At 55.4% G+C, this 17,196-nt stretch overlaps 6 protein-coding genes across 6 annotated transcripts; 3 read left to right on the forward strand and 3 right to left on the reverse strand.

The window, feature by feature from the left end:
- Nucleotides 1-897: 897 nt before the first annotated feature.
- On the forward strand, nt 898-1,962 carry M409DRAFT_71159 (uncharacterized protein; the record flags this gene model as incomplete). Its single annotated transcript, XM_033819049.1, has 4 exons — nt 898-1,185; nt 1,449-1,598; nt 1,686-1,796; nt 1,855-1,962. The coding sequence occupies 4 exons, from the start codon at nt 898-900 to the stop codon at nt 1,960-1,962; spliced, it is 657 nt and encodes a 218-aa protein (XP_033660162.1).
- Nucleotides 1,963-5,475: 3,513 nt separating this feature from the next.
- On the forward strand, nt 5,476-7,234 carry M409DRAFT_60974 (uncharacterized protein; the record flags this gene model as incomplete). Its single annotated transcript, XM_033814626.1, has 4 exons — nt 5,476-5,926; nt 5,980-6,001; nt 6,061-6,193; nt 6,248-7,234. 4 exons carry the CDS (start codon nt 5,476-5,478, stop codon nt 7,232-7,234), a joined length of 1,593 nt encoding a protein of 530 aa, XP_033660163.1.
- A 504-nt stretch (nt 7,235-7,738) lies between these two features.
- Nucleotides 7,739-10,557, reverse strand: M409DRAFT_71161 (uncharacterized protein; the record flags this gene model as incomplete). The annotated part of the gene is made up of 5 exons (XM_033819050.1): nt 7,739-7,758; nt 7,824-8,182; nt 9,193-10,024; nt 10,080-10,428; nt 10,495-10,557. The coding sequence occupies 5 exons, from the start codon at nt 10,555-10,557 to the stop codon at nt 7,739-7,741; spliced, it is 1,623 nt and encodes a 540-aa protein (XP_033660164.1).
- Nucleotides 10,558-10,765: 208 nt separating this feature from the next.
- Nucleotides 10,766-11,287, forward strand: M409DRAFT_30281 (uncharacterized protein; the record flags this gene model as incomplete). Its single annotated transcript, XM_033809850.1, has 3 exons — nt 10,766-10,796; nt 10,845-10,941; nt 11,002-11,287. 3 exons carry the CDS (start codon nt 10,766-10,768, stop codon nt 11,285-11,287), a joined length of 414 nt encoding a protein of 137 aa, XP_033660165.1.
- A 123-nt stretch (nt 11,288-11,410) lies between these two features.
- On the reverse strand, nt 11,411-13,204 carry M409DRAFT_60977 (GMC oxidoreductase; the record flags this gene model as incomplete). Its single annotated transcript, XM_033814627.1, has 1 exon — nt 11,411-13,204. One exon carries the CDS (start codon nt 13,202-13,204, stop codon nt 11,411-11,413), a length of 1,794 nt encoding a protein of 597 aa, XP_033660166.1.
- Nucleotides 13,205-13,622: 418 nt separating this feature from the next.
- Nucleotides 13,623-15,992, reverse strand: M409DRAFT_71164 (glycosyltransferase family 90 protein; the record flags this gene model as incomplete). Its single annotated transcript, XM_033819051.1, has 3 exons — nt 13,623-13,677; nt 13,731-15,670; nt 15,780-15,992. 3 exons carry the CDS (start codon nt 15,990-15,992, stop codon nt 13,623-13,625), a joined length of 2,208 nt encoding a protein of 735 aa, XP_033660167.1.
- Between the last annotated feature and the right edge of the window lie 1,204 nt (nt 15,993-17,196).

Below are 17,196 nucleotides of genomic sequence, written 5' to 3' on the forward strand. Positions count from 1 at the left end.
CCTTTGTCGGCGTCGTACAGGCAATATTTGGGCGTGCGAGAGGAGGTGTCGTTGGTTTATAGTTGATTTACCACCAAATCATTCCGTCTTGAGCATCATTTTGAGCACGCCATTCCACGTGACCGGACAAGGCTGTAAATAGCAGTCTTTTCAACATCTCGGAGCATTCAAAATCTGACCATGGCAAGCGGCGACCGTATAAATTGACTGCTATTTACCAGCTGAAGGGGCTCTGAGTATCACCATCTGACGTCCCTCTCTCGGCCACACCCGCGATATCTCCCGGCTCGTCGGCAGCAATTCGCACCATCTCTCAGAACCTGACACATTCCCTCGCGGTAGACCGCCACGTCTCACACGCACGCCCGGCACCGCATCCTGCAATGCAACGAAAAGGAAAATGGTTCACCGGACGGTCGCTCTGAGCATCGATTTGCCGAAGTGACCATGAAACGTTATCGCGGACGCAGTCAAAACGGATCTTGTCTCGATGGGACTGGTGGATGGGATGATGTTCGTGTGTGTATTGCGTGGCTCAAGGTCGGTTGCGGGCGGCTGAGCGATGGAGCTGCTGCTGCTGCTTGCTTGCTCAACATGGATGGCTCCCGTGATTTCGGTACTGTTGGGGACAGATAATACTTGCTCACCCTGCCCTCCTCCCCTCCGGTGTTGGTCGTTCCTCCTCTCGGTCTTCTTGTGAGCTTCACAGCTGCCTCAACAGTGAACGCTGCAAACATTCTCGCAATCCATCACGACTCTTCCAACTTCATCGAGCACGATCTCTGCGCAAACTTTTTTCTGCCATTCTTTCGTGCTTCACCACTGAAAGAGATATATATCCTCGTTCTCGCTGCAAGCTTGACCTTCTTTCCAACCACCATGGACTCATCCATCAACATGGCTTCCCACTCCACCACCTCCACCTCCAAACCCGCATCAATTCACGACTCCGCCCGAGGCTCGCCCGTCCCCGAAGACGCCTTCCACCACCTCGTCCAAGAAATCAACGCCATCCTCGGCCCCAGCAACGGCATCGACAGCGCGGGTGTCGACGTCAACGAGCTCAAAAAGGCGATGCTCGACTACCGATCCGTCGAGCACGAGTGGTCCCAATACGCCTTCGCCGACCATAGCAGAGCGTACACGCGGAATCTCGTCGATCGTGGGAATGGAAAGGCTAATCTGGTGAGTCGACAACTGCTTTTGCTTTCTACCATCAGCTATTTCTTTTCTCTTTCAAATTTCAATCGCTATTGTTAGCGACTGTCAAGACTTTGTTCTTCCCTTCTGAAAAAGGTTCACCATCTACCTTTCTGTACCTGCGTCTTTGAACCTTTTCGACATGCCAGGCCTCCCATGGCCACGTCAAAAAGTATCCGCTACCACACCTCCATAAAGAAATAGCACGACTAGCTTTCGCTTTCGTACTAACAAAAAACTGTTCGTAGCTCGTTCTTGTCTGGACGCCCGGCAAAGCTTCGCCCATCCACGACCATGCCAACGCGCATTGCGTCATGAAGATATTGAAGGGCTCACTCACTGAAACGCTCTACGGCTGGCCTTGCCAACGGGCCGATAACCCGACCAGTTGTGCCACGGCACCAGACTCGCTGTATCCCAGCACGCAGCATACCTGCTCCGCGCGAACGCAGCTGATGGGGCCGAAAGAGCTCGCGGTCATAAAGGAAACCACGTATGAACAGGAACAGGTCACTTACATGAGTGATAGCCTGGGGCTGCATCGCATCTGCAATCCGAGTAAGGATGAAGTTGCCGTCAGTCTGCATCTGTACACTGTGAGTATGACCACATAGGGCAATCGCTTTTCGACGACGCATCGCTGACGATCGCCAGCCTCCCAACGCCGCCAAGCACGGCTGTCATATCTTCGATGAGAAGACTGGCAAGAAGACACATGTCTCGCAATGCCACTTCTACTCCGAGCTCGGTGTGAAGATGTGAGGAGGCCTTCGGGGCCGGCGACCGGACCTGACGATTCAATGACTTTGCTTTTCACTCCTTGATGTACTTTTAGCGGTGGTGTTGGTGTTGGGGATCCCGTTCTTCGCAGATTGGACGTATCGATGGGGATCCAGATTGATTCATCATCAACATGGAGAGAAGGATCGCAGGCCACGCACATGGACAAATGGCGTTGTGTTGGAGATCGGCTGATCAGCCTTTTCGGATTCCGTGGACAATCGTTCGTATGCGAAATGAAACGCCGCATTGACTTTTCGGTGTGATTCAACAACCATATCTGGTTTGATTTGAAAACCTGATCTTGAAAGCTGACCCCTCGATTGCCCACGAGACTCGAAGCAAGGAGAACGTAGGAGCGACAACTGGAAGGCATGGTTTAGTAATGAAGGGTGTAATGGGTGACGGCGGTGCTTGTGGGGTTACTTGATGTCAGTACCGCCCTCCAAGGTTGACTTTGTTTCGAAACCAAAGACGGAGAGAAGCCCGCTGCGAAGGACCTCATCATGTAGCCTGCAGTCGAGGTGGAGTCGGCCAGGATCCGAATGACTCGCCCGACAAGCGGCAGGCTTGATAGCTTGCGTTTCCAGCCTATGCAAACCTGATGTCGAATTGCGGTGCCTCGGGGTTGAAGAATCGTCAAACAATCATCCTGTGTAATGGCTACGGCAGATTGGCGATTGGTAAGGATTGCCGCGACATTGGGCAGCAGTGGAAAGGTCCAGGCTGCCTTTTGCAATGACTCGACATGTTGCACACCTCTTGGAAGATACCGTATTCGATTGACGATCAACAAGGCCAGCAGGAAATCATCATCGCCAGTCTGACTCCATGAGACAGGTCAGGTCGCGCAAGAGATGTTCCAGGCCAGGTGACACCGTTTAAACTCTTGGGCTTGAGTACGCCAATCGTGTCACCGAGCAGCCGCAAGCCTTTGGCATCGGAGAATAGCAAATTCAATAGGCCAGATAGCGGGTCGAATGCTGCGAAAATAGTAAGGTTGATCGATTGATCGATTCGAAGGCTTCTCTCACGACTCTATAGGCCACCAGGAGTCAGGCGGCGTACGACCGGCGTCGATGTCGTCGCTAATAAGGATCGGACCGTGACCAATGCGCGCACGCCAGGCAGAATTCTGTTCGGCACCGACAGCATCAGGGCATTCGAAGAGGCATCTTTTCTGAAACAGCAGCATGCCACGCTGAACTGTATTGTCTTGATTGCGCGAACAGGATCAAGAGTCAGTCGGGAGATGGCCTCGCTTCCGCTGTTGCACGGTCCCGGGGTGGTGTAGAGTGGTCTTACCACGGCAACGCTGCTCGCACGTCATCCTTCGATCTAAATTAATCGGTTGGAGTGCAGCTGCTAGCATGTGTTGGATTCGGTACTTTGAACCCGCGATAGGTTGATCCCTGAAACTAGTGTGCAACGTGAGCATAGCTATCCTGGCCCAATTCGTACTGCATGGCGGGCGAGAAGAGACGATTGACGGACGATGTTTCGCATGTCGCTGGCAAACGTCCATCGAGCAGGCCGTAGATCGATTCGGAGCCCATCCAGAAGCGGCCAGCGCAAAGCAGCGCAAAGATGAGGCGGTCTAACGTCTGGGCTACGTCGAGGACGAGGCAGCGAGTGGGATGCAAGAGTCGTTCCTTGACCATCCCTGCAACGGCAGCGCAGTAGGAGCAAATGGCGAGCTCGAGGATAGATGTCGAGCTCGCGGTTGGTCGTGGTGGTCATGGGGTGGGCAAAGGAGCGTATGTCCCACAGCTTACGCAGCGTGGAGGAGTAGAGAATAGTCAGTATCAGTTTAGAGTTGGCCGAAGAAGGAAGTAGAGAGGGCATGGGCCAACGAGAGGCGGCAGAGGTGGAAGAGATGTTGGTAGCTTCGTGGGTGAATGAGTGAGGAGCGCCTAGTTATTTCGAGCGCGGGGGTTGAGGTCGAGATTAGATTCGGCGCCGCGATACCGAGACACGCATCGAATTCTCCTCTATCTTCACTCCCCAGCGTCACCGCCAGCACCACGACGACGTCGCAATTTCTCGGATCAAGATTCCCAGCACACGAAGTTGGAATAACCTTTCTGCTGCTCGTCTCACTTAAACTGAAACGACAATCGCGGTTGCGCGCCGCTGCCGATCCGTGTGAGACGAGCCTGGACGTTCTGGCTGCCCCCGCGCGACAACGACATGGTGAGACTCGGAGACGGTGGAGGTGCAGCAACAGCGGCGTCGGCGGCCGGCAGAGAACGTTGAGGCCCGTCGACGCCGTCGATTGGTCGATTTTGAGGAATTGCGACCAATCGCATGCCCGGTTTTGTGCGTGCCTTGGGCGCTAGGCGTGGGCTGCAGCGCGACGCGAAGGGGAAAGGCGTCTGTCTCGGAAGCGATGATCACTTTCGTGTTCAGAACATGCCCCCAAAACAACAACAATGGGTGAGGTGAGGTAACAATGGGCAGGCGTGCCTATTCTCGCGTGGAGCACGAGAGCCGTTTCTGACACTGGAGCAATGAAGACGCAAAGACCCGGCTGGCGGCTGCCACTGGAAGAGTGTTGTGCAGCACTAGCTGGTCGCAGGGCGAGGGTCGAGGGAGGGATCGCTAGTCCGAGCGTCATGCAGGCGGACCAGTTGCCAGCGCCGCTCATTCGACTGCCATGTTTCGGTCGCGATGCTGCGGCCGGCCTGCTGCTTGCCTGCGTCTGCCCAAGTGGAGTGGACCGGTGCGATGCTGCTGCTGCTGCTGCTGCTGCTGCTGGAGACGGTAGGTGAGGATGATGAGGGATGCACCGCGGCCGTGCCAGCTGTTTCGGCCCTGGGCCTGCCGCTGCGTGACACCACCACCCAGCAGCACCCATCCATCCTCCTGCTAGCCCCATCGCCGTCGTCGTCGTCGACTGGGCAGCCTCGGCCAGCACCGTCGCCGCGACAAGGTTGCCGTCCATGCGCGCGATGCGATGCGATGGCGACGCAGGGCTGCTCACGGTCTTCCCCCAGCGCGCCGTCCCGGGCCATGGCCCAACCTAGAGATCCACGCCTCCGCAGCCCTCACTTCTTGATCTGCCTCACTCTCACGCTCGCTGTTCCTCCTGCAACCTGCGCGCTGCCCGGGGCCCGCCCGTTGCATATAACTATAACCTTCCCTTCCCGACCCTGTCCCACCACCGCCGCCGCCGCCGCTGCTGTGAACGACACCCATCCTCTAGACTTGTGTACCTGCTGGCCCGCGCAGCATGTTCCTACGTCTGTTGTCGTCTGCTGAAGCTGCTGCACCTGCTGCCACGCCTGTATGCGCTCCGAGCCCGCCGTCCCTCTGCTCCGCTGCAGGCGCCGTCCTGCCGCCATAAGCGTCAAGCCACAGCGTGTACGGCCTGCGGCACTTGCGCGCGAGTCTCTGTCCTGCTGCTGCCACCTCCTCCGCCCTGTGTAGCGTGTCTGCAGCCTGTCCGCGCAGCCTGACGCTCCAACCCGGCCGTGCCTGTCCTCGACCCAGGCCATGGCCGACGATGAGCGCAACGCCGCCTATCGATCGTCCCCGCCAACCCACTGGGGCCCCAGTCCGCACGTCTATCCGCACTCTCACCACGGCACGCCTGCACAGGAGTACTCGGGATTCAGTTTCTCGTCGCCTCAGATCCCCATGGAGCCCAGCGCCTTCAGCAGCAGCATGCAGCAACGACCCATGCATCAACAGTTGCAACCACTCGTTATGCCGCAATGGCCATCAATGTTGAACAGTCAGGCCCACTCAGCCCCTTACCAACCGATGTTCCCTCAACCAGTTCAACCCATCCAGCCAATGTCGATAGGTCCGCTGCAGACGCCCGTCTCGGCGACGTCGTCAAGGTCAACATCGACGCCTCGAAAGACGCTCACCGATATGGACCGCAAGCGAATGTGTCAGTACGCAGAGGAGCACCCGAACAGCAAGCAGACAGAGATCGGAGGTGAGTTGGGTGTCGATTTGAGCCGTTGATCGATCGCGCTGACGAATTCGTAGCCATCTTTGGTGTGGAACGAAGGTACGATGGAACACGATCGAGACGATGATTGGAGTTCCCATACTAACGTTGGAACGCAGTACGGTGTCCAAGGTGCTACGTCAAAAGGAGAAGTACCTGTTTCAGGACGATGGCTCGCGATCACCCATCAAGCGCGCCAAAGGACGGTCTCCTGACATCGAACGAGCCCTTGCTGTCTGGGCCAAGAATCAGGTATGATCTTGAGCAATAGATGTTCGGTGACACATCCGCTCACAATTGTCGTAGGAGAAGAAAGGCAACCCACTTTCAGACGATCTTATCCGTGAGAAGGCGCGCGCATTCTCGGCGACCACGACAAGCCCCGACAACCACGTTGCGTTAAGCTCCAGCTGGATCGAGAAGTTCAAACTCAAGAACAACTTGATGGGTGCGCGATCGCGGAAAGCCTCTCTAGCTGCAGATGAAGATGGAGCATCTGCAGCAGCTTCTTCATCTCACACTCCTGGCGACACTTCACCCGTTTCACCTTCAGGTATAGGTTCACCGTCACCATTGGAACTACACAGCACACAGAGTCACGAGAGCCTGAAGAACGAAAGTCCGGATAGCTACCTCGATTTCGGCAGCAGACATGGGCCATTCCACTCACAGAGTACGAATTCATTGAACAGCGCCTTCACAGACACGGCACCATCGTCTTTCTCACCCGGTCCCATAAGTCCAACTTCACCATTCTTCACTCCAGATTCAGGAACGGCACCTTCACCTTTCGTCCCTCAAACAGCACGACCCATCCTCCCAGCGACGACAACAAACACCAACAGCCATCGACCGCGAAGTCAAACCTTCCCTCTATTAGACCAGTACATGGCCAGTTCAGGGGAAGCCGTAACACCAAAATACATCAACACCACAGCCCTCGACTCACCCATGGAAGAACCCCCCGACCCCATGGTCAGCCTCGACGAAGCCGTCAACTCGAACCAACCCGAAGACAGACCACCCACCGTAACACCCTCAGACACGATGCGGCCACCCCCTCTCCCCGCGCACATACTACAACAGCAACAACAACACCAGTTCCAACCGCACGACGACGCCAAAACCACCCCTCCCCCAACAACGCCCGAAGAAGCGCGGAGAGCGCTCGTGGTCGTCCTCACCTTCTTCGAACAGCAACCCCACGGCTTCCTCGACTTGCAGGAAAGCATCACGATCGGCAAGCTCATGGAGAAACTCAAACTGCACTCGAGAGGAGGCAGCAGTAGTTGATGAAAAGAAAGACACGACATTGATTTCTAACCTTCTCCTTCAAGCGTTTTGATTCGTTTCTACTACCCCCTGAAGTTTATGTTTGGCTTTTGTATTCGTTGCTTTTGGCATGTATAGTGTGATGGATGTAAGGACGGAATGGACGTATGGATGGACTACCCAAGCTCTTTTTTGATGCTACTGTTTTTTTCGGCTTTGTTTCGAAAACATGTGCGTATTTTGTATGGAGCTGCTTGTTTGATGGGAGGACAACAAAAAATGGGAACAGGACAACAACAAGAAACCTGCAAAAGAAAGATGGGAATCTAAGTCCGCTCACGCGGCAACATTGCATGTCTTTTTGGGGAACGCGTCGTCACCATCATCGGAAGAGAGAAGCAAGAAGTCATCTGATCCATTTTTTCGGTACCTGCGACGGCTGGTCTTTCGATTCATCAAGAGCGGTATTGGAGTCTCTTAACGGAGCTCTTGCCCCTTTCTACAAACAAGACTCCATTACTATACCTACCTGCCTGCAGCAATACCTGTTATCCTTCCACACCGACACTACACTCCCTCTTCCCATCCAATCCACCCATCACTCACCGACTCCCCAACTCCGGAAACAGCCGCACGACAATCAACTCGACCGCCAAAACGACCAGATGTTTATTGACGTACGCGTCGGCCAGAAGATCCAGCACTTGCGCCTCGACATCCTCCCTCATCAGATCGTGGTCTTTGGTCGCGAAAAAGGCCGCGCCGACGACGTCGGGCATCATCGCTTCGACGATGGCGCGGGCGCACTCGCGTTTAATCTCGACGACCTCGTCGCTTGAGGGCGGTTGTGCGCGGCCAGCAGCGAGGACGTTGTCCGGGAAGAGGGCGCTTCGGGCGGCTTGCAGCACGGGGGGCAGCCAGTCTGGGGCGGCGGCGAGCAATCTCTGGTGGATAGTGGACGACATCAGCCTGCAGTTTCAATCACCCAAGTCAGCTGTTCTGTCCGATTCTGCTTTTGGGCGGTGACGTTATGGTCGCGTGGGTTGGGTAGGGGGTGTGCATGTGGGTGGGTGTTGCTGGAGAGGGCAAAACAGCCGTATTGACGTGCATATGCACGACGAGCATGATGATTGTTTCTCTGGCGTGAGGATGGGAGCAGCAGCAGGGAAGGGAAATTCGACGACGACCAAAGTGACAGGGTCGGCTCGACATGCTGGCGATTGCCGACGTGTGGTGGTCTTGGGGTCTTTGTCGTCTGGCGAATAGCACGCCCAAAGCGCTGTATCCTGCTATGAGTGGCGGATATTTTGTGACGTCGGCAGTGGGAGGCACTTGGGGGAAGCTCCGCTTGCGGAAGGCTTGACACGGACGGCGCAAGCGGCTGCACTGGCGTTAAGGTTTGGGCCGGACGGCTCGCTCGCACAGACAATAAATGGCATGCAGAGGCCCGCCGAGGGCCGAACCCTCACGGGGTGCGTTCCGTAATGCAGCGCCAGAGATTCGATATCGTGAAGACCGCCAATGTCGTGTTGAGATATTTTCGAGCCGGTCGGTGTGCGTCGATGCCCAACCTCATATACTGGCCAGCGAGGGTGTCGTAACCGAAGCTAAGCGACAGCGGCGTTGGGGTCGAATCGCCAAAAAGTAATCAGAGGTATTCGATGCCATGCAAGCCTCCTTGGATGTCGTCGCTCGCTGGCGTGCCAAGCAGCATGGACGGATAGATGGGAATGAAACACGGCCAGCTGTCGACCTGCGGTCCGAAGCATGACATTGGTTCGCACGGGAATCAGATGACTGGTGAGCAATGCAGGCGCCCGACGGTGGCTTGCTCGCTTCGGCGAATGAGCTGGCAGGATCCGAGTGTTGCAGCATCTAGTCTCGAAGGATAGACTCCGGACGAATGCGGTAGCTCGCAAGTAGTAGCGCCTCGGATTTAATCGAAGATGGAGACGAAGAGAAGAAAGAGAGCTGCTTACCTGTCCAATCTGCTGTTCGTCTGGCAAAGCTGACCCGGCCCTTGCAGGGAAAGCCTCTGTACAAGAGACAGGATGCCTGACAGCCATGGCATGCGTTGGTCGAGAGACAGAACCTCTGAGATGCATCCCCAGATGTGCATGTCGACGATTGGTCGCTTCGCCTTTGTTGCAGAGGGAGTCTCGACCAGGCCAGAAATCGTATTTGTCGTAACAGGAACTCCTTCTGACGCCTTTGATTTGGAAGGGTTGCGGCTCGACCGTGCTGGAAGGGTGCCCGCCTGCATGAGAGCGATGAAGCAAGCTCGAAGCAGGACCCAAGCTGTTATCACGCATTGCATGGTGAACCAAAACGTATGAGAAAGAGCATCGAAGCGCCTGCGGGGCCTCCCGTGAGGAAGCGGATCCTCTGATGCGCGTGAGGCTGCTAGCAACCCGTACTCATCGAGTCGATTTAACGGTACCGAGGAGTTCTTCGGGAGCGTGCCTTTGACGGACCGTAGGGAGCGGAGTAGTTTTGCCACGCCGTCCCATATTAGCCAGGGCTCACACGCCTTCCCGCAAATCCCGTTGCGAAAGATCAGCTCTGCGAAGACTTCGGATACCAAAACATCCAGGCAGGGATTCTGAAGGTCTTCCGGTGGTAGTAGCAGAGGTAGAACACGGTTTACCAGAAGCAAGCACCACGCAGTCTCGTTCTCAGATTGTCTGTGAGCCGTGTCGTCGTCAAGCGGGAGGGGCTCTAACGCCACGTGAGGATTGAGGGCATGATAGCGCAACTGCACCTCGCGAGCCGTTGGACTTCCCGTCCTCGATGCTCTGCATGTCTTGATCGCTACGAGAGTCAGCTTCACACGCATAGACAAATCCCACACGCAAACTCAAATTACCTCTAACGTGCGTGGCCAGAAGATCTGGCACCTCATCAAGAAGAAGGCCCTCGAGATCGACCTTTCTCAGCCGCTGTTCCAGACCCCGCGTGCAGTGTGCGATGATCTGGACAATCTCGCTAACGAATTGCTGATCGGGCGTGATGCGGTTGTACCACGTCTGGACGAAATTGCTCAAGATGACGGCGATGAGCGCGTATAGCTGGATGTCGACTTCGTTTGAGCTCGTGAGCGGTGGCAAAAGCTCTTCGAGGGAACTGTCTTCAATCTTTCGAGTCGGGACGTCCGGATCTGTTCCTGCCGTCGGTGGCCTCGAACAAAGGATCTTCTTGATGTACGCGATCGTAGCCTCATTGTTTTGGGGATTTCGCTTCTGACTGCTGAGCTGATCGCGACCGGCGCCGCTGCGGGATACTTCATCGCGAGATGACACACGCGACTGTGCTCTCGTGGCTAATCGCGGGCCACTCTGAGCCATGTCGAGGCGTGTCCGATGCCATTGAATCTGAAGATTGGCCCGGTGTGAGAAGGTGCTGTTGTCCCAGGTGTTCGGGTCGTCGGATCGGCCCGCGAAACAGAGTTCACGCAACCGCCGACGCTATCCCGAACATACACTTCTTCCTATTGACTGCTTGTGACTGCTGCAAACCACTCCATCATCACAACTCCTGAACCGAATTACCAACATGGCTGCAGCAACGCTCGACGAACTCGACGGTAAGTGGACTCGTTCCTCGCTATAGGATCCGGGCTAATGTACTGCAGCCCAACTACGCGCCATCATCAGCAACCTCTACCTCCTCATCGTCCAAGCACATGACTACCAAGGCCAAGGAACCCAGCAGGCGATGAGCGCCGAGATGTATGGAACTGCCCGCTCTTCCTCCCTTCTTCGCGTGTACTCATTAGTTCATAATCACAGACGAGATCTCGTCCACAACCTCACAGCCATCTCGCAAACCGCCAAGCGCCTCCCCACGCACATTCCAGAGGAAATCATCCAGTACGTCGAAGCCTCGCGGAACCCGGACATCTACACGCGAGAGTTCGTCGAGTTGGTGATGCGCTTCAACCAGCAGCACAAGGGACGCAGCGAGGCCTTTGCGCAGTTCCGCGACATCCTGGGCCAGAGGATGATGGCGGGGATTCCGGAGATTCGGGGCGAAGTCAAGCAGGTCGTCGAGGCTAGTGGAGGGCGTGTGGAGTGAGAGAGAGACTGTTGGAGTTTACTGCTATTGTTTTTTATGTTTCCGCTACGGCATTTTTGGAGTCTTGCGAAAAGATACCCCCCTGGACTTTAAAACAAAGAAATGCATTTCCTCTATGATACCTCAACCCGATGTCTTTAGCCCCAAATCCTTCTTGATCAAATCTGCCGCCTTCTCAGCAACCGCATAAACCGTCGTGATGATATTGCCCCTTGGCTCAATTGGCACAACACTAGCATCCACAACTCTCAAATTCCCTATCCCATACACCCGCAATCTCTCATCCACAACGCCACCCATAGCCTCCGGCAACATAGCCGCCGTGCCGCAGGGGTGATAGTTCGTCGTGGAGAACCCCTTACATATTTCCTTGGCGTCATCGATGTTCGTCGGGTCGAGGTTGGCTGGTAGAGTCTTTCCGCCTGGTTTGAGGAACGAGGCGAGGGGCTGTGTTTGAGCGAGTTTGGCGAGGGATTGAACGTGGCGGGCGTGGAATTCGAGGTCCAGGGGGTGGTTGTAGTAGTTGAAGTGGATCGTGGGTTTGGTGGTCGGGTCGCTGGACTGGATGTGTGAGGAGCCTGTGGAAAGGGGGTAGGACAGCATGCAGGAGAGCGTGATATAATTGCCCTCTTTGACGGGAACCACGGGCCTCCGCGATTGAAAGGCTGTCGATGTGCCCTGGTCTGGGGAGAGTGTCGTCTTGCAGATGAAGTCGTGCTGGGCTTTTGCAAAGCTAGAGCCAGAGCTGGGAGGGTGTTGCTCGACCACCTTCGAGAGCTCTTCCTTGCCAGCCGCATCAAGGAACGGGGGCAGTGGCATGTAGGCGAAGCTGTGGGCCGTCCACGTCCAAGGCCCTGTGCGATCTTTCTCGTACGACGCCCTCATCTCGCTCGACGACACACTAGCACCCGGCTCATAGCCATCGATCTCTTCGAAGGATATGGCCGCCTTGATGTGGTCTTGCAGGTTCTCGCCGACGTTGACGTTCGCGTGCTTGACTTCGATGCCGTGTTTCTGCAGTAGCTCTGGGTTTCCAATGCCGGACAACTCCAAGAGCTGAGGCGTGTTAAACACACCGCTTGCGAGGATGACTTCTTTCTTGGCTTTGACTTGGAACTCAGCGCCGTTTTTGGAGTACAATACGCCCGTCGCGGTCAAAACGCCATCTTGCTGCTTCTCCAGCTCGACTTTCCGAACGAGAGCACCCGTCACAAGGTGTACATTCTTCCTCTCACGCACAGGATTGAAAAACGCGACGCCCGCGTGACTTCGCTCGTATTTATCACCGCTGATATGACACGTCGACGTATGACCTCCCAGCGCATGGCCCTCAAGAGGATCACTGCGATTCTCCAAGCCCAGGGTGCGGAACGTGTCCACCCAAGCCTTCTGAAGTGGTCTGACCGTGGGAGGAAAGGCAGCTTTCAGCGGACCATGCGAGGCAGCTATTGTCTCATCGTTGTGTGCAACATGCAGGTCCTTCTTCACTTCCGGTGTAGGCGGATAAATCGTCTGGAACTTCTTGAAGTACGGCTGGATACTCTTCCAATCCCATCCTTTATTTCCCAACTCGGCCCAAGCATCCATACCGGCCGCCGATGGGTAAATCAGAGCGAAAGAGTTGATGGAACTCGTGCCGCCTATGATCTTGCCTCGAGGATGGAGAATCTGTCTGCCATTGATGCCGGGTTCGATCTCAGAAGTATAGCGCCAGTCATACTGGTCGTTTCCAAGCAGTGCGGTGCACAAGCCGGGAGTGTAGACATTCTCGTCGGCAGATTGATCTTCTCCAGCTTCAACCAGGAGGATGGAGACATTAGGGTCCTCAGACAGTCGATTCACCAAGACACAGCCAGACGTGCCTGCCCCGACAATAATGATGTCAAACTCATCGCTGCTGTCGCCCGTCGAACCCATTGCTGTTGGTGTGTTTGTGTTGTTTGTCCGACTCACTGATGTCGAGATTCAGCACGTATATGGCAAGCTAGATGCACCTTCTTAAATAGGCGAAGTGTGCGGCTGGCGATGCACATCTAGATGAGCCGCCGCCCGAACCACGAGCGCCGGCGATTAGCGACAGCAACTGGCGGCGATATCAAAAGATTGACTTTTACAACTCGTAAGCAGGGCCGCAACCGCCGCAGACCTGCAGCTTTGCACTTGTGAGCTTCCCAAATGGTGCAAGCCATCGCTGTTAGTCTGTGTACAAGAATTCAGACTGTGGCAGCAGCAGTAGGCTCGGAGCTCGTGGTTCGGACCACAATCCTTGAATGAAGTTTTCGCAGAAGCTTAGATTGGGGTATACTTGCGCAGAAAGTCGTTATATGTACAATGTCTATGAGCCAAAATAGCCTATAGAAGAGCGATCATCGTCAACCACACGACCGTACCTTTTAAATTGTTAGCAGACTCATTCACAGACATGCGGCAAGGATTGACTTACTCTAGCAGCAGCCTGAAAAACCAGACCTCAAAGTCTTCATTTCGAAGAGCTTTGAATGCCCAGTCTCTTCCAGCTTCTGCTATGCTCGATGCCATTGACTTGCCTTCCTCCTCTGCGTCCAGGAATCTTACAGCCTCCAATGCTTCCTCCGCCCTTAAGCTGAGCGGTATGTAGTGCACCCACGGCTTGATCCACTCTTCATGCCATTCCCGAAAGATTGCCATCTTGAACGTGAGACTGTGACTCATCAAAAAAGCATAAAATCGTCCAGAGAAGGCATTGCCGTCCAAGTCAAGCAAGTATTTGTACTTCCATGCATCCTGCTGGTCTGCTGGATCAACGATCTGGAAGAACTCTCGTTGCGCATCGCAGTCGCCAGGATCACACTGCCCAACGTGCGAGAAGTGCACATCCATGATTTCTTTGTAGTCTTGTCGTGGAACGTCCTTAACGACCCACTGCCAACCAGGATTTTCGTCCGTAGCTGCCGCATTGCTGTTTTCAAGTACCTTGGCTGTGTCCAACGCATTGACTCTGCGTACAAAGTTTTGTCGATGTTGTCGTTTCCAGCCACCATCTCTGCTGAAGCCACCGGTCGTGCTGCCTCTCCACCACAATCTGTTCTCCTTCTTCGTCCAGTCCATGTCCTGAGCTTCTTTGTATTGGACTTTCCCATACCAGTACCAGGGGCTGGGGTATACGATGTCCTGGAAGCTTGACATCTTGCTCTGGCTGAAGATGGGGAACAGATCGTGGACGACATTGAAGGCGTTGGGTCGATCAAAAAATCCGTGCGACTTGGAGAATGATGGCGAATTGCATACATCGGAGAAAGCGGTCTGGTTGTACACAAAGGCCAACTCACCCAAAGCATACGCGGTGAGATTGTCGGCTGCGAGCGACTCGTCCAGGGGCCTGGCAGGGCTATTGGGAGAACACGATAACCGGGAAGGGATCCACGTTGGCTGATGTGCGAAAACATTGAACCGTGTGGTCTTGACCTCAGCAATGCGCTTGCCGCTGCCAACATCTTTGGGTCGCGTGGAGAATGCATTCTTCAAATTCGTTCGCGCTCCAGCTTTCGGTATGTTTCTCGTCAGTGCGATCTCAACCATACGGGAAAGCTCGTCATGAGGCACGACCACCCGCGGCTCATCGTGTACGTTGAAAGCAAGATCCATGTCGGGCAAGTACTCGACAAACTGCTCTATCATGCCGACAGCAGCTTGCTGGAGCCATTCCTGCCCACCTTCGACGTGCAGTGCCTTGCCGTCACGTATCAGCAGGCCCATCAGTTGATTGTCCCCAAAGCCAAGCGCTTCTCGCGCCCTGGCTCTAATGGTAGCCGGTTCGAGAGCCCAGAAAGGTAAAAGTGAATGGTGGATGGTATCGTACTCGTCAATCAACTGGACGCCTTTCGACTTCGCGAACTCGAACCACTTGTCGAAATGGGGTGGAGGCGCAATGCCATACCTCCGCCTGTACTCGTGGACTGCCGCCTCCAGTGTCTGTGATTGCGACTCGAGCTTGGCAGACCATGAGTCTTGCGAATTCTGTATTAGCGACTTCATAGGATGCGTGCGCTTGTCGGTGTATTGTAATGGCTCGCTAGATGCCTTGGGAGGGGCGACTTCCAGACCCTCGGATGGTGGTGAGGGGGTGGAGGGTATGGGCCTCACTGTGCGAATCGGCTGCTGCAGGTAGTAGAGGGCCAGAACCACGAAAGACACCACCGCCGTCAAGAGCAGCATCTTGCTGAAGCGGAGCCTCATTCTTGAGCCGGACGAGAAAGTATCTTGCTCGTCAAGGAAGGAGAAAGCGGCGCCAGCGCATATTGCTGCGAACCATAACCGCGATGTAGAAAAGCCCAGCAGCAGTTGCGAGGATAGCGCAGCTGCAAGAGGCACAAAAGTCGTCAGAAACGCCCCCCGTCGTTGTATCTGTCGTTGATCGAGTTAGCTTCAAGGTCGAGAAGTAGCAGGTTTGCTGAAGGAAGGTGGGATGTGCCGCGCTTGACGAGGTACATGTACTTGTCAGTTTTTGACTTACCATCATTAAAAGAGCTCCAAACAAGACCATATGTACGATTACAATACCTCCTCCATACACAATGGACAGTATACCCTGTCCAAACTCCCACCCTGCGCCCATCGCCTGGTCGACGAGACCATAGTAGGCGAGTCCTCCAAAGCGACGGCTCTCTAGGACCAGTGCGGCTGCAGAAGTCGCAATGCCACCGGCAACAGATACGTCTCGTACCATTGCAACCCATGGCTCTTCGCTGGGATCTGATGGCTTGCTTGGATGCGTTAGCAGTCCACTCGCCGAGTAAATTATGCTTCTGCCATTCTGCAGATGGTGCTGGGCGGCTCCATTCGCCCGCTCTATCAGATTGAACGCAAACACTTCCAGCACCGCGTGGGACAAGCCCAGCGCGACGACGGAGATGGAGCCAGAGTGTGAGTATGCCGCGAGCAGACCTGCCAGGGTCGTGATGGCCAGATCGGTCCGCGAACCATACCCTTGAGGAGTGTGTGTTGGTTTGGTCGGACTTGTGACTGGAGAGTCGGGTTGCCGATCGGGTTCGTCAAAGATGCCCGCCCTTACGAAGGCATACAGGAGCAGAGGTAACAAGGCCTGTTCTCATCTTTCAGTCAGAGCTCTTCCTTAAGCTTTGTGGGAATATAACCTTCGCCCACCAAATGCCCTTGCCATCAACCGCGCGCTCGCATATCTGCGCCAATGCCAACAGGATCCCGGCAGCCCATGCCAATCTTTGAGATGGGCTCGCGTCCAGCAATGATCGTGCGCCGACTCTGAAGGTGGTATAGGTGGCTATGGCCAGCCAGGCGATGGCGCTGGTGAGGAGGGCGTGTCTGGAGGGAGTGCCGACGTATGCGAGGACGGAAGCGGCGAGCAGGACGAGGGGCAGCGTCAGCGAGGAGGACGCGGCGGCATCGTGCTGGTTCCGCGACAGCAACGATGGCATGGAGGGAGAGGGCGGTGGTGGTGTGCTATGCAGCGGGCATGAGTGCGACGCGAGTGTCTTGAACGCCGTCCTACCTCATGGCGAGCAAGCCAGCAAGCCACGGCGTGACCGCGGGAGAGCCTCTCGGCTGCTGTCGTGGCCCCTGGACGCTGCTGCTGGCGGGTCCTTGTCACCACGACTGGGGCATTCCGACTTCACGTCCATCTGCTCCAGGTGAACAATCAACTATAAATCGACCTCTCCTCCGTACCGCGTCTCTGGCTTGGCCCTCGATGTGCGCAGTAAGCTGCCAGGCACCCGATGCAGCTCAGGCACTGCTGCAGAGCTGCGCACCTAGTACCAACCAACAAGACCAAACTCGCGATCTATGCGACCATCATATCACAGACAACACAACGGTCTGCCCTATTTCTCGCCTGAACGTATACCATTTCCGTCCTACACTGGCTCCTCGATACAAGGGTAGCTATTTGTTAT

Source organism: Zasmidium cellare, assembly GCF_010093935.1.
Source record: "Zasmidium cellare ATCC 36951 unplaced genomic scaffold M409scaffold_62, whole genome shotgun sequence".
In the NCBI taxonomy this organism is placed as follows: Eukaryota; Fungi; Ascomycota; class Dothideomycetes; order Mycosphaerellales; family Mycosphaerellaceae; genus Zasmidium; species Zasmidium cellare.